Genomic DNA, 16,173 nt, shown 5'->3' with positions numbered 1-16,173 from the left:
AATGGCACAGTCACCAGATCTCCACCTTTGGGATTTGGTGGAGCACATGGTTACAGTTTGTATTCTGCTCTCAAGATGACCTTTAATTGAATCAAGGCACATCTGAAATACGTACTAAGAGGAAAGCAATACATGTATATGAAATACATGCAAATTCACACCCTTCTGCCTTTAATGGATTTATACGTCAGCTGGCGTTGGCGACCTTTATGCCCCGATTTTAACCCTCTCAGGCTCAAATTAAACTTTTTGTTGCTAATGCACAACCAAGTCCTGCAGTGGTACTTCGGAGTAAAAAAACCTCATAAAATATGTATGTGGGGTAATCAGGTTGGTAGTTTTTAACTGTTGCAAATCGGCAACGCCTGCCTTGAGAGGGTTAAAACGAGATTAAGAAAACATAGACTTAAATGTCAGTCTTCTTTCATTATTCTTGTTGGAGATCGAATGTGTGATTGTCATTTTCCAAGACTTTAATGCATTCATTAAGTGTTTATTTTCAAATATGCACAATCCCTTATATACATAAATATGTTCAGTGTTCAGAACGCTACATTCACAAATCACGATCGTCAACAGTAGTTACAAGTTGCAAGAAATAAAAAAAGTCTGCTTGCCACACACAACAAAATTAAAACACCAACTCCAATATCAAAGGCAAAGGGAGTTAACATCAGCTGAAGATTCAGTTCGTGCCACCATTTAAGTCGATGTCTCAACACTAAACCAACCTTTCAAAGCCGAATGAGCTGCAAATGAGGCTCTGTCACAACACACTTGTATTAGAGAAGTGTTTTGAAAATGTAACGCACTTCACATTCTGGCTCCACATTTAAAAACAAGGATGTAGACTATGACTAAAAGCAGCCAGTGTTCATGACTTTGACTGAAAACGAATGAAAGCAAAGCCACGTGTGTTCTGTTAATCAAGAACGAACTCTTTCAGATGCTATCAAACAAAAGGACATCCCAATACAGATATTTACCAGCACACACGGCCACACACTGTTGGCATTAAAGCTCCAAAAATAAACAAAGCAAAGAAAATTCTGTCTGTCATTTTAATTTCATCAAAACAAGATAAACTCCAAAGAGAGGGATCCTGTCCCAGATGACGCTGGGCGAGACGCACTGGACCGAGATAGAAAGAGATACCAATACAGTACATGCTCACAACATGGGTGTTGTCAGAATCACTGATTAAACCATGCATATGTCAGGTTGCTGAAATAACAGTACAACACAATACCTATTTAACACATACGGTAACTGCCTGTGCTGTTCCAGAAATAAAATGTCAGTCAAAAATATGATTGTGGTTTTTTTTTTCAGGAAAACCAGATCAAGTATCTCAAAATAATCACAAACCTATTCAAATACACGTGTATACTGAACCTGAATCATTAAAGTGGACCTATCCTGCTCATTACTAGTCCCGTATTTTTAATACCTAACTCCAGAGCTAGCTCTTGCTTTCCACATTTCACAGTTCAAAAACAACCCTCCATTTAAGCCAGCTTTCTTCTGATTGGCTGCCGCTCTCAAATGTGCTACTGTTCTCGCAGTGAGATCTGTGTGTCTGAGATATGGAGGAGAATTAGGGCCTCCATGTTCTCTCTCTCTGACATCAAACAGATCCAAGAAAAGAGAAACAAGTTGGACATTTAGGACAGTGTTTTGGTTCACCAGGACTTCAGTTGAACCCAGTATTTGAAACTCTGGCCATGTTTAATTGGAGCATCCACTACCAAAACAGTTTATGTGACATGATCAGGAAAAGCAGAATAGGTCCACTTTGAAGTAAAAAATCACCTTTTCTTTGCTATGATCAAGGTTTTTGTTGTATTTTTCTGCGCAACCTTTGGTTTATATCTCACTTTTAAATGAAGGAGCCACCTTTCTCAACAATCATTAATTCAGTCTTCTTCACACTACTGGTTGGGACTTAAAGCCAGGGAGTGTAAAATAGGGATCAGCTATTCTTGGTTAAAAGGGAACATCAGGCTGAAATGTGCCGAGTATTTGGAAACACTGGGAAAGTGTAGCATCTATTGAAAGTTTGTAGCATTGGGCATTTGGCTTTTATATCTATAAACTGGATGGAAAACAACCTTCCCCTATAATAATGCATTCCCACTGGTAACAGCCTGTGGGAAACACTGCAGTAAAATGTGGTGACAACAACAAAAAGAGTGGCCCTAAGTTTTGATTGTTCAAAACCTACATTGCTGCAGAGTGCACATTTGCACAGTTTGAGTATATGTCGCAGTTGATTGTCTTCTCACTCCTCTGCCTCTTTCACATCTCATTGTGTTTGTGTGTATATGTAGTAAATAACAAATAACAGCTTTTGTTGGCTCCACATTCACAGCATTTAATACATTGTGCAAACACATCCTCCCACATGTCATGGCCAGTCAGAAAAGGGCCAAGTATTACCCTGCTGTGGTATAATACCACACACCGTTTGGAAAGAAACAAACAAAAAAACTTCTGTCTGTCTTGATAACACATTATTTTCAGTCTTTGTTCTCAAGTGTGCTCCAAAAAACAAACCAGTCTTTCAACCCAAAGTCACTGACTTGGATTCTGTGATCTCCTGCAAGGTAGATCGTGGTTGTTCTTTGGGCTTGATGCTAGCACTAACCATGTAAATATTGTTGTCACTGATCGTGTTGGAGACTTTGCACGGCTTACACAGCCACGACAGCTGATTGACCTCCCTTTTGAAGCTTTGGCTGAAGAAGTAGTAGATCACAGGGTTGTAAACAGTAGAGCTCTTTGCAAACATGCACGGCAGCAGGCTGACTTCAGGTGGGATGGTGCTGCTGTCACGGAAAATGGACCACAGGCTTACCAAACCGTAGGGTGTCCAACAGCATATAAAGCCTAAACTGATCAAAACAGCAATCTGAAATAAAACAGGAAGATAAAGTCAGCAAAAAACTCTCAAAGTCGATGAAAACAAAGACAAGGCAAGAATTTCATTGGATTATGATTGGGAGCGTCACTGATTTAGTTATGGTTAGAAAAAAAACCCTATCAATTCTCAGGTTTTACATATTGGGACATAATAAGAATGATCTGGTTCTTAGAAAGTCTTAAAATGAGGTAAATAACAACTTCAGGTAAACAGCAACACATCACATCATGGCATTACTTAATAAAAACTAAGCCTAAATGCAGAAGCCGTGTGTGAAAAACTGTCAAGCACGGTGGTGGCAGGTTCATGATTTGGATTCATTTTCTTGCCACAGGACTTGGACACCTTGCAGTCACCGAGTTAAGCATGAAGTACCTGTATACCAAAGTGCTCTAGAGTCAAGGTTGAGGCCATTTGCCTGATGGAAAATGAGTCGTGCAACAGGACAGTGATCCCAAACACGGCAGCAAATCTCCAAAAGAATGGCCGAAGGCACACATATCAAGGTGTAGCGATGGTGTCAAGGTGTCCAGTCAAAACTCAGACCTCAACCCAAATTAAATTCTGTGGTTTAACCTTAAAGGAGCTGTGCATAAACAAATACCTGCAAACCTCACTGAACTGAAAGAAGAGTGAGGCAAATTCCTCCTCAGCATTGTGATAGACTGAAAAAGTCATACAGAAAACCATTTGATGTAATTGCTGCTTAAGGTGCTTCAACATCAATGGTAAATGGCCTGTATTTGTATAGTGCTTTTCTAGTCCCTAAGGACCCCAAAGCGCTTTACACATCCAGTCATCCACCCATTCACACACACATTCATACACTTGTGATGGCAGCTACATTGTAGCCACAGCCGCTCAGGGGCGCACTGACAGAGGCGATGGGGTTTTCCTAATTTTTTGACACACTGCTTCTGCACTATTGCTTAGGTTTTGTTCAATAAATAATGACATGGTGTAATATGTCATATGGTTTACCTAATTTTAAAACCTGATAAGGACCAGTTCTTTTTTAGTGCCTCTTAATTAAACCATAGACAGAAGGTATGCTTACATTTGGCTCCAGATTGTGACACTTGTGGGTGTAAAATGGATTGGCTTAAAGTTTTCAACAACGAGGTTAAATGTGCTTTTCAGTCCTAAAAAAATTAAAATGAACTGATTCTGAGAAAGGAATAGGAGGGAACTTAACTAACATCAAGCCATTGGTTGACCAAACCACAGGGTATAGTGCTGACTGGATGAACCGTCTCTCTCGATGATCAAATATTCAACAATTTTCAGAATTTTAACCCTTTAAAGCAAACTACAGTTTCAGATCTTTATAATCTTCAGTAAAGAGCGACTCACTAGTAACAGCCTCCGATGGAGCTTGACGATGTTGGGGATTCTGTGGCTGTTGTGCATCGACTTTTTGTAGGTGAAATAGAGTTTGATGGCGATGCCAAAGTAGCAGCAGAGGATGATGACAGTAGGCATGACCAGGTTGAAGAAGAACAGGGAGATAACAAAAGAGAATCCCTCATATTTCATCTGGCCCCAGGCAAGTGAGCAGGACAGGCCAAAGGGTTCTGGGCCGTATCGACCCCAGCCCACTATGGGAAACAGAGCCCAGATCAAAGCATACAGCCAGGACCACAGGCACAGCATCTTCACCTTCTTCCAACTGATTTTCTCCCCTGCAGTGAGAAATAAAGAGAACAGTTGCTTTCTCCTTCTTATATGCAGTTAAATGGCAGAGCTTAGATAAGATCCTATATTTCTTAAATCACATATCACATGCATAGAAATAATTTAGTTTTATTTATTAAACACCGAAACACAAAAACAGTTGCCTTTATGTTAAAACGCAAAAACTCTGTTACACAGTTACACTGAAAACAGGTTTAAACATATGGACGTGAGCGAGATGTTTCTACCTTCAAACAATTAGAAAACATTGCGGATGGTATGTAATACAAAGGTAAGAAGATTTTTATTTCCATTAATTCTCTTTTATATTTGACAGCATGGCTCTTGTCTGTGACCTCTCTGCCGGTTCTATGCATACATGAAAAGAGGCAGATGTGGGAAGAGCATCTTTGGAAACAGTATTTTTGTCAGCCCTGAATTACTTACTAGGTGACTGCAGGTTGAGGGACACAATCAAGCGCACAACAGCCAAGATGGTGAGGTTCATGATGCTGGCCATGCCAAAGAAGAATCCTGCCAGGCCATAATAGACACAGGAAACATCTCCCCCAAGCCAGCGATGGCTCCAGGCAGACGCCACAGCTAGAGGGTACATGGTGACAGCTGCTCCCAGGTCTGTCATGGCTAGATTCACACTCAGCAGCTCCGGCGGTTTCATCCTGGACGACCTTTTGAATGCCACGATAAGGACTTGCAGGTTTCCCACAATGGAGAGCACAGCTGGGATACAGAGGAAGAGGATGATATAATGAATAGAAGTCTAGCTACACAAACACACATGCCGTCTGCAAAGGTGTTTAAAGTGGTTGATGCCTTTGGATGCATATTAATCGTGCGTTAAATTATGTCAAATTTGTCCTTTAGCTGTTAGATGATTTAACAACAACAATAATCAGCATTCACTGGCCTTGATTGCGGTACGTGTGAGGTCCACATTACTGTTCCCCTGTGTTTGAAGAAGTGCATATAAGCACATACACTGACACACAGGTTAAACACACAGTGCATTAACAATGATCCTGATCTGTGTAAAAACACAAGACTCTGGATGGATGTTGGATTTGTTTCTCTGGAGAGGAGTGCGACCACACGGTCGTTACATCGTTTATTGAATCCACGGTAGAGGTTTAACTAAGGAAGAAGGACAGCTTTACCCACTGGCTGCCTGCAAATGACACACAATGCTAATCTTTTTAAACAGCCTCACAGCCCATTACAAAATGATTTGACCTTTTCTTTTATAATGGAAGGTAAAAGTCAGGCGAGCACCTAAGTGCAGCTTCAAGGTTTGTGTGAGGTGCTTTTTTATTACTAGTTTATACGCTTAGACCACAATTCAGAGATAAATACGTCACTTTTTACTCCTCTATATTTATTTATTATCTTCTGTAAAATAATTGCTGCAAAATCACATCTGCAGCACAGTTTAAAATAAATAAATAAATAAATCCATCAGTAGGAAAACGTTACAATGTACTGTTTTAAAGGAAGGAATTTTCTTTTTTGGGTATCTTTTGACCACACATTGATTTTTTTCCATTCTCTATTTACAGAAATCTTAATGAAATCTTAAAAAAAAAAATAGATAAGGTAGTGTTAGTTGTTGTTTCTGACTCTATCCTCTCGTCTCCCTGCATTTCTGGAGCAGATGTATAAGACGGAGACGGAGATAAGGTGAAGCATTTTGCACATCAGTTTCCACACCTCAGGCAAATCTGTGTTTCATTAAACTCACTATGACATTTGCCCCATTAAACCTTTAGGGGATTATTTTCCTGATAAACACAAGATGTTTTTGAAATAGGCCAACCAGCATCTGACCATAGCCTGAAGAACTATTCACGTCTGCCGTTTAGTCTAAAGGCCAATAAGGATATTACTTAAAACATTGTACGTCTATTTGAGCTATCTGAACAATACTGTTTTTATCACACTGTTAAATATTCACATATAAGGGTAATCTTTTACCTCTGACCTCTCAGTAATACAGAAAACAACCACAGAAAGAAAACCATAATGTTAGGGCATTGGCAGGCGCTCAAAGCTGAAAATAACAGTACTTATTTCTTTCACATTTCAAGCAGAAAGAAGTCATGATTACGTCAGACACAGATTAACGCTAACTCTGTTGCCTCTCTTTTGTTTTCCTCAGCACAAAGCCGCCATTGTATCTCTCAACATCTCAACACTCTCAACACTGGAGTGGGTGATTCGATGAATTTCCTGCCAGATCGGTGAAATTGGTGAACGTATACGGTGATTATCGCTGTGATTAGTGTAGAAAGAAGAGCCTAGCTTCTGTTTTTGGCAGAGAACAAAAGGACAACAAAGGTTTAAAAAATCACCGATGTGGGGAAATAAGAGATGGGATTTTTTAAAAGGAGGCACAAATATTTGTTGCTAGATCAGCTTTTGATGCTGGTCTCACAGTCATGGTAAAGCAATGGCTAAGAGAATGAACTGATGAGGATGGATAATATCTAAAAAGAAAAGTGACAATAAAATGTTCTGCAGGGGAGGAGAGAAGTGTACACATTGTGTTGAAGTGCTTTTAAAGTGCTCATGTATAATCAGCTTTCTTCACAGCCTCCGCAGTGTTGAACTGTGAGGTTCGGTTGGTAGATTTGGATCAATGCCCGTGTATTTCAGAGAGATAGTTTTCCAGTACATGAAAAATGTGAAAAATGTCCAGATGCTGAATGATGACCTGCTGAGCTTCAGGCTGTAATTAGAGCTAGCCTATAGTGTGCCACGTCTGCTCCTTGGCTTGAACATGAAACAGTTTCCAGAGGTGAGGATTATTCCTGAGCAACCTCAGCTTAGAGCACTGTGTACTTTCCTCTCACTCTCTTCTACTGTGGGTAATCTTGTTAACCTTTCCCCGTAAACTAGAACACCAAGAAACTCCTTTCCTGCACCTGCTTCTGTCTTAGCGCTTGAAGGACTACTTTAATGTTGCAGAAGTCCATTGTCTTAAGAGGAGTTCAGCATTATGGCCGCATATATTTTTAAAATCAGACATCATGAGTGAGAGGTCTTGGTAGCCGGGAATCGGTCTGCCAGGGGCTCCGCTCCTGGCAGACCAGCGTGTCCTGGATCTCCTGGGCAGATCCAGGACACGCTGGAGAGATTTGATCTCACAGCTGGCCTGGGAATGCCTTGATGTTCCTCCGGATGAGCTGGAGGAGGTGGCTGCGGAGAGGGAGGCCTGGGATTCTCTGCTTAGGCCCCTGTGACCCGGGCCCTGGATAAGCGGAAGAAGATGGATGGATGGATGAGTGAGAGGTGGATCAAGCTCATAAGTTGAAGACACTTATAAGGTAGTAATTTCTCAGTCACAGGTTCAATAAGCCCTAAAGGATCCTGCTTTTTTTTCTGTTTGACTCTAAATCATACTGGAGGTTACAACATGAACATAATGTTTATTTAATAAGAGTTGAAACAAGCAATTAAACCATAAACTGATTAGAAAGATTTTTATTGAGGTTTTAAATCAAGTGACGAGCCGTTTCCCAACTTTCCTTGACTTCATACAATATTTCGCCCACCTACTGGCTGTTAGATAGCAGGTATACATTGTTTTCATATAACGTTCATGCCCTGTCTTGCTGAACAAAATATTGCATTGATTTTTTTTGCTGGAAGCAACCTCAGGGAAACAAACAGATGACAAAACTAACAGCATAAATGCACTTCTGTGTATATCCAGCACTAAGACAGACTCCTTCGTCGTGAAGGGAGATTCTCTGACAGTCTCCCTACACAGGAACTCTTGATTTTATGTAAGATCTCCTTTGGGACTTTTTAAGCTCAAAGCCCAGTGACCCGATCAACTTCCAGCTCACTGCAAATTACTTTCAAGTGGCTTTAACTGCTCTCTGCAAACAAAAAAGAATCAATGGCGACATGTAACATCATCCCATATGTCTGCAAATAGAGTTTGTCTTAGCTACACACCCACTATCTCATGATTGAATTAATGGCTGGAGGAGTTATGTTTAGAAAACCCACATTATAACCAGTTATAATACAAATGAGGGAAGGGTTATGAAATACAGACACACAGTCACATTAATTCCACCCACCACATCGGTGATCAAGCCCAGGGAAAATTCTGTTTTACCACTTGCTTTATGGATTTGGTTGATGGTTAGAAGAAGAGTGCATGCATAATGTTGTGGAGGGGAATAAAAAGTCAGACAGGATCATGAGTTTGAAGCTGAAAATTGTTTAGGTGATGATGAATGTGCATATGCCCCACAAGTTAGATGTTAGTTACACAAGAAAGAGGAATTCTACACTAACTTGGATGAAGTGGTAGAGAGTGTCGCCAGGGGGAGAGGGTGGTGATGGTTTAAGAAGACAGAGGCAGAAGGATTTCTCTCCTCAACAGACGGTGGTGGATTTTTTTCTGTGGTGAACACATGCTTCAAGAAGAGGGAGGAACATAGGGTGATGTGTAAGAGTGGAGGCAGCTGGACTAAATCCTGGAGAAAGTGTAATGTGAAAGAGAAAAGAGACTGCAAGCTGGTGTGAGGGAAGAATGTAGCTCGGCAGATGGACAGTAGTCTGTAGGACGACTCTGGAAGGAGAGGAAGTGAGTGAATTAAATGGAGGAGGTTAAAGAAGGTAAAATGTTACACAGAGTAGTTGGGTGGTAGGTAAGAGATAACAGATGGCTGGGACAGTACAACTGAAGTGGTGAGAGAAACTGCCAAGAAGGTGTTTTGTGTATCCTCTGAGCAGAAGGAAGAAGACTTGGTGGTGGAACGAGGCTGTGCAGGAAAGTATTCAAAGGAACAGGTTAGCAAAGAAAAAATGGGACAGTCAGGGAGATGCAAAAAATATACAGGAGTACTGGGAGGCTATGCACACAGCAAAGAGAGGGGTGGCAAAGGAACGGACTTTAAGTGCGTTGTATGTGGACACTAAGAAAGGAAAAAAAGATTTGTATCAATTGGCTAGCAAGAGATTGAACTGGAAAGGACGTGCAGGAGGTTAGGGTGCTTAACCCTGGAGAACCCATGGGGTCAGATCCGACCCCATTGGTTTACTAGGGAAACCATGGGGTCAAATTTGACCCCATGGTTTCTCCAGGGTTAAAGATAGAGGAAGGAGTACTTTAAGGAGCTGATGAATGAAGAAAATGAGAGGAGCCCTCACTTCCTCCTGACTAATCCTCTGCGCTTCCTGATTCAGTAACTGCAGAGGATTAGTAATGAGGAAGTGAGGGCAGCTATGAAGAGGATGAAAAGTGGAAAGCTGGTTGGTCCTGTGGAGCTATGGAGATGTCTAGGAGAAAGCACAGTGGACCAGGTTGTTTAACACTGATTCCAGTTTTTATGAACAAGGAGGACGTGCAAAGCTGTAGGAGCTACAGAAGGATTAATGAGCCATACAATAAAGACATGAGAAAGAGTTGTTGAAGCTGCATGGTGCACTGTCTTCTTTCAATATGGAGAAGGTTTGGACACATGCAGATGAAGCACATGGATATAATGGACAACGGATGCTGAGCATGGAGCTGCCAAACTGAAGGAAAAGAGGAAGACTGCACAGAGATTCATGGATGTAGTGAAGGAATACATGCAGAATGGTGATGTGACAGAGAGGAAGGGGTGAGGTGGAGGCAGATAATCCAGTGTGGTGACCCCTAAAGGAAGCAGACAAAAGAAGAAGCAGTAGGTTTGAAAACATGTGTCCCTCCTGGACAGACTGGATGTGAGAAAGACCTGTAGAGATCCAACTGCAGCAGCATTTGTGATCTATGGATACACACAGGGGTAAATGAAAAGGGGTCAATTATATAGTGGTATGACAGCCCTTACTGTTAGATTTAGACAGACAGATGAAGAGGCTGTTTTCATCCTAATCCATACATGGCTTAATAATGGTCTACTGGTACAGCATCGACACGTAGGAGAAGAAGTAACAGCGTGTTTTATATTTAGGGTGACTTTTGCTTAAAGGTCACAACATGGGACAATGTAAAGACGCAGCTCCTTTTTTTTCACGGGTACAAAGTTTGATGATTTTATTTGAGTTAAGCTACAACATTAATAGAAAGGATGGGTAGTTCTAAGAGTCTTTCTCCCACTGCACTGTCGCTTTTTGTTTGTAAAAATTGTAAAAAGATTTTTAAAAAATGTAAAAGCACATCTGCAAAGGATACACCTGTGGATCTTTGACTATAGCTTCCTTGGCAACCATTTGCCCACCAGACTGAACAGACTGAGGACTAGTAATAGACTGGCTATTATCCTTCTTATTCAATGGATGAAGGAGCCAGCCCATAACACTTCTGCTGACTTGGTCAACAAAATGGCTACCTGCCAAAGAGCTCCGGGCCAAAGTATTGGGGCCAGTTTTGGTTTGGTTCAGCCAGAACATGGAGATGTCGGTCGAGAATGTGAGTCGGAGGTAATGCAGGGCTCAGAAAGGAGTAGCAGGCTTCCTCATCCATTGAATAAGAAGGATAATAGCCAGTCTATTACTAGTCAAGGCAGGATGGCTGATGTTAAAGACTTGTTGGATGTCATGAAGCGACAAAATGAGATTACAGAGCTCCTAGTAAAACAACAGAAAGCATCCACTCTCCCTCCTTTGGATGTTCCAGTATTCAGTGGGGATCCACTGGAGTTTGGGTTTTTTATGAAAGCGTTCGAGCATGGGATTGAGGAAAGGACAGACAGCAATAGAGATAGGTTGCGCTTCCTGGAGCAGTTCACCCAAGGGAGACCCAAGGTTCTTGTTCGTAGCTGTTCGCACATGTATCCTGACAGGGGCTACGCTGAAGCTAAGAGGCTTCTGCGCAAGCATTTCGGGGATGAATATACTATTGCCTCAGCCTACATTGAAAGAGCTCTAAAATGGCCTGTAATCAAGCCAGAGGATGGTGATGCACTGACGGAGTTTGCTATGTTCCTCACTAGTTGCTGTAACACAGTAGACAGCATGGAGTACATTGAGGAGATGGATAGCCCTACTAATATGAGAACAGTCATCTCCAAGCTTCCTTTTAAATTAAGGGAAAGGTGGAGGGGTTTCGCCTGTGACATTCAAGAACGTACAGCAATGAGAGCTAGATTCGCTGATCTGGTCAGTTTTGTAGAGAAGCAGGCAAAGATCGCTTCTCACCCATTATTTGGTAACATTCAGGACACCACTTTGTCTAGAGACAAGGGCAAAGCAAAGGTGTGCAGAGAGAATGCTCTGAAATTCAAGGAGAGGGAAAGCATCTTTGCTACTAATACAGCACCTGTATTAAACAGTGCAGAGCAGACAAAGAGGGAAAGGGAAAATATAGGCCCTACAGGTGGAAGACAGTGTCTTTTCTGTCATAAGGGAGGGCATAACCTCAGTACCTGCAGACTCCTCAAGCAAAAGCCTCACAGAGAAAGGCTTGATTTCCTCAAATCAAAGAGCTTGTGTTTTGGTTGCCTGTCACAGGGGCATCTGAGCAAAGGCTGCCAGCAAAGACACACGTGTGAGACTTGTTCTCAGAAACATCCCACCATTCTGCATAAGGAGCAGTACTCTTCTCCTGATAGTGAGAGTAAAAGTATCAGAGAACCAGCAGCAAGTTTTTCTCCAGCAGCAGGCAGTGAAACATGCGGTTGTACCGGGGCTGGCAAAGCAGTCTGTGCACTCTCAATTGTGCCTGTGAAGGTCAGATGTTCAAGGAGCAACACAACAGTTGAATCATACGCGTTCTTAGACCCAGGAAGCACTGGAACCTTTTGTACAGATGAGCTGATGAAGGATTTACAGGTCACAGGAAAAAAGTCCAACATTCTGCTCCGCACTATGGGAAACGAAGCGGCAAAGAAGGACAGAAGGCTGCCGCTACATTAGTCAGAAAACTGTTGCTCCACGTCCTGCTTGCTTACCTAACCTTTTTTACCCACACCCCTCCGCATGCGGGCCAAATACACACCCCTTTACGACATCTACCAACACTTTACAACAACAACTGACTAATAAAGCAGGATTAATTTATGGAGCACAGCATATTACATTATAACATAAAATGATCAAGATTATAATGGAAACTTAAAGATCATGACAAATACTTAAATATGGCATGATGTAACTGAGTGAAATTATTGGCCTGGACTTGGCTCCAACACTCTGTGTCTGTAGTCTTGTTCATGGTGTTTCATGCTCCTGTTCCTCATGCTGCTCGTCAGATGTTATCTCTGACTCTTTTAGTATCCTTAACTGTTCGTGCAAGTCAAATAAATGGTCATCCTTTTGTTTGGGTCCCCTGTAGACCTCGCCCCGGTAAAGGTCTTTAGTGTTTAACCCTCACAGATAAACATAGGATCCTTTTGTTTCTAAGCAGGCATGCTTTAAACAATGCAAGGGCTAATTTGAATCCAAAGGGAATTAATTTTCTTTTTTTAATCTTTGGCCATTCTGCACAAAGTCAAGGGTGTAGACACTGTGTGGGAACATCAGGATAAAGGGACTGTACTACAAACAGTTGGAGTAGAATGGTTTAGAATAGGAAGTCAATCGGATTACTTTAATGCAGCTGTAGCTAACTTGGTCTTCTATCATTATTAGGGGGGAATTCAAACTGTTACTAAACTTTTCTTAGCCTTTTAGCAGCTTTTATGAGTGTGCACATGGACATCTCCCTGCACACATGTGCTGTTTTTCTGTTCCTGTGATGTGACTATGACTTCAATCACTGGATATAATTTGTCTGTATTTGTGTGAAATTTTCTGGGAAGAAACTTGCCTCATAACCAGAAGCAGAGCGATGGTGTCGGGACTGATTTCAGTGGAAGTGATTGATTAAGCCCTATATAGTGTATTCCCCCCCCTGTGGGCAGCAGAGAACCGAACAGAAATGAAATCAGACCAGGCTTTGTATTAATCATCCAGCATCAAAACACAGCACGGTTTATCTTTCTCTAACTTCTCTTAGCTTGCATTATTTATCCAGCTTCCCTGTAGCACAATCTGTCAGACTACAAACTACAGCTCATCTATGTTTTTATCTCAAAGCATTGCAAAGCATTGCTGTCCTCCCAATCCCACCACGTCACCACCTAAAAACACATGAAAGGCCAGCTACATTCTGAAATCATGTTTGATTCTAAATGCAAAATGCAGCACAAAAATAAAATAAGGCACACATTTCTCATGCTGGATAACAGAAAGATCAGCAGGGATGACCTGCAGGTATGAGGTGAATGTGGTTCCCAGACAGAACAACTACACCAACTGTTTTTGTCCATTAGAAGAACCAATTCAATACATCAAACCTCAAACATTTGGATTATGAACCTCTGCTGCTTTGCTTCATAAATCCTGCGATCAGTAGATTAAAGGGCCGGTGGTCTTTGTCCTCAGCTGCTATTCTCCACCCTCTATTATTTCAATCTATCAGTCTATCTTTGGTTGTGCAGTAGACTTACTGCTTAATGATGCATTTCCAGGCAGATAAACTGTGCGAAATAGTAGGAGGATGACTGAGTCTCTGTGCTTCTGTCCGTCTTATTGATCAGGAGATCACAGTAGCTTTGTGGAGATTTCTATGTTTTTAAAGTCTTTACCAGCAGGCTGGACACCAGAATTATCCCTGCACTGAATTCTCACATTAAGTCTGCACATGCACAGACCGACCACACCCCCTTTGGTCTCTCACCTGATAAGTGCCCCTTTGGTAAGATTTTTTTCTTCCCAGTTTCTGTCTGGCGTCATTTCAAATTTTCATTTTAAATATGGCCCCTGGCATCAGTTCTCAATAAAAAGCAAGGAAATGCCTCACAGCTGTGTTTCCATAATTCTTCTAACCCTCCTGCACCCCAGGACCTCCTTCCACCTTTTTCTGTCATCACAGCCACTGCACGCATTTGGAGCACCTTGAGGAGCAGCATCCTCTCTGACCTCCGTTCATTGGTGACAGGCAGGTAATGATAAGTGAATGATGGTAGTGTTTACCTCGGCCTCGTCCATGTCTGTCACTGTAATGATATATAATATCCCAAACATAAGTAATAATAACCTCCTCCACCCCCATCCTGAAGGCTGTAGTTTTTCTTTTAAATAAACTATTTTAGTAAACACAGAATCTAAGATCTTATATAAAGGGCGGCATACAAGGTTGAAGACTTACTTCTGTCACTTAGGATTATTCTGAAAGTTATATTATATATTCTCTGAAACCTAAGACCACTGTTCTCCTTACCTGACTGTACCAAACAGATTTCATGCAAATACACTACACACCACACAAACTTACTCTAACCTTCTAAATGACGGTGTGGAGGGTGGGTGTGGGAGATTTCAGATTTAAGCAAAACGTTAGGTCTCCTGTGACTTTGCAAAACGTCTGTCACATTTTCGGTCCGCTGACTTTATTCTGTTCTGCACGCATTTTCAGTATCATGAGATTATATTTTTTTTTCCCATTATTTTCTCAGAAAGCTGCTTTGAACTCATGTGCGCAAAATGGATTATAAAAAAAAGATCACGCTCTTTTAATTCAGTTTAGGTCTCCAAAGCCGGGAGAATAAGTCAATGCTATTGAAGAGTATATTCCCAGACAGGATTAAGATGATCAGAGATGGGAAGCATTCAAAAACCATAAACTGTCATTGTTTCTAGTTTAAGTGCGATTTTCAACTTACTTAAGACCAGCAGGTAGCAGCCCGTGCCGATGTCCAGCGCCGGTGATAAAGCAGAGGTGTACTTATCCATGAAAACAATGATCAGTAACCAAGATAAAAGAAAAGTGATCCTCATGCGATCCCGACGAAGTGGAGAAGAGTCAGACTGCGCCTCTGCTGCTGCTGCGCTCCGGTGTCAGAGGCATCTGTCCTCAGGAATGAAGCTGAGACGCGTACCGGCTGAAGCCTCGTGCCTGCAGCCAGCGTGTGTTGTCAGGGTGATGATGCGTAAAGAGAGGATCATCCAGCGTCTCCAGTGCCGTGGTGTCACTGAGTGTTAGATGTCAAAACGGGAAAACAGGTTTATGTTAGCTTCAGGTTGAGTTAGGTGAGAGTGTGGGAGCTAGCCAGAGACCACAAAGTAAATAAATAAATATACAAGTAAAAAAAAAAACACTCAACCTTTTACCAATTAGACACAAAATATCCTGTTCTCAAATTTTGCTTTGTTGTTTTCAGTGAAGTATCTGAAAATCCCCTTTATGTAAATGGAGTCAACAAAATATTTATTGTATCATTATTTCTTCTGGTAGAACAAAGATAATTGTTTCTGTGTAAACAAGATAAGAAAAAGTTCCCCAAAATAAACATAAATACATACAAAATAAATACAAAAATAAATACAGAAAACAAATACAGAAAAGGGACTAATTTCAGCTATCACTTTTAGGCTAATAGACATAAAAGTTGAGGGGGCAAGGCTCTAGAGCAGGGGGCAGCTGCCCCCCCTTGCCCCACTGTAGATCCGGCCCTACAGTTAACTTTTGCTTACTCAGAGTAAGACTGCAATGTGATATACTGTATATATATATATAATGTAATACTGATATACTAACATGCTCATTATACCAGTTTTTTATTGTCAAAAAGCCC

General features: G+C 41.5%; 1 protein-coding gene across 1 annotated transcript; it reads right to left on the bottom strand.

The window, feature by feature from the left end:
• Nucleotides 1–2,346: 2,346 nt before the first annotated feature.
• opn8b (opsin 8, group member b) lies at nucleotides 2,347–15,442 on the bottom strand. The gene is made up of 4 exons (XM_086264046.1): nucleotides 15,262–15,442; nucleotides 5,045–5,338; nucleotides 4,277–4,605; nucleotides 2,347–2,911 (listed from the first exon to the last, which is right to left on the bottom strand). Exons 1-4 carry the CDS (start codon nucleotides 15,374–15,376, stop codon nucleotides 2,564–2,566), a joined length of 1,086 nt encoding a protein of 361 aa, XP_086120172.1. The 5' UTR covers nucleotides 15,377–15,442; the 3' UTR covers nucleotides 2,347–2,563.
• Between the last annotated feature and the right edge of the window lie 731 nt (nucleotides 15,443–16,173).

This window comes from Aulonocara sp. 'chitande type north' Nkhata Bay, linkage group LG15 (genome assembly GCF_057382095.1).
Source record: "Aulonocara sp. 'chitande type north' Nkhata Bay isolate Kocher_YH1m ecotype deep benthic linkage group LG15, A_spYH_male_GT1.1, whole genome shotgun sequence".
NCBI classification, from domain to species: Eukaryota; Metazoa; Chordata; class Actinopteri; order Cichliformes; family Cichlidae; genus Aulonocara; species Aulonocara sp. 'chitande type north' Nkhata Bay.
This window is presented reverse-complemented; position numbering and strand designations above follow the sequence as displayed.

Bases quoted from the DNA above. Each gene is read 5' to 3' on its own strand.
- opn8b (XM_086264046.1), bottom strand. From the start codon at position 15,376: ATGAGGATCACTTTTCTTTTATCTTGGTTACTGATCATTGTTTTCATG. The intron at 5,339-15,261 runs GTAAGTTGAAAA...TCTGTATCCCAG, and splicing joins CTGCTACCTGCTGGTCTTAA to CTGTGCTCTCCATTGTGGGA. The intron at 4,606-5,044 runs GTAAGTAATTCA...TTCTCACTGCAG, and splicing joins CCTCAACCTGCAGTCACCTA to GGGAGAAAATCAGTTGGAAG.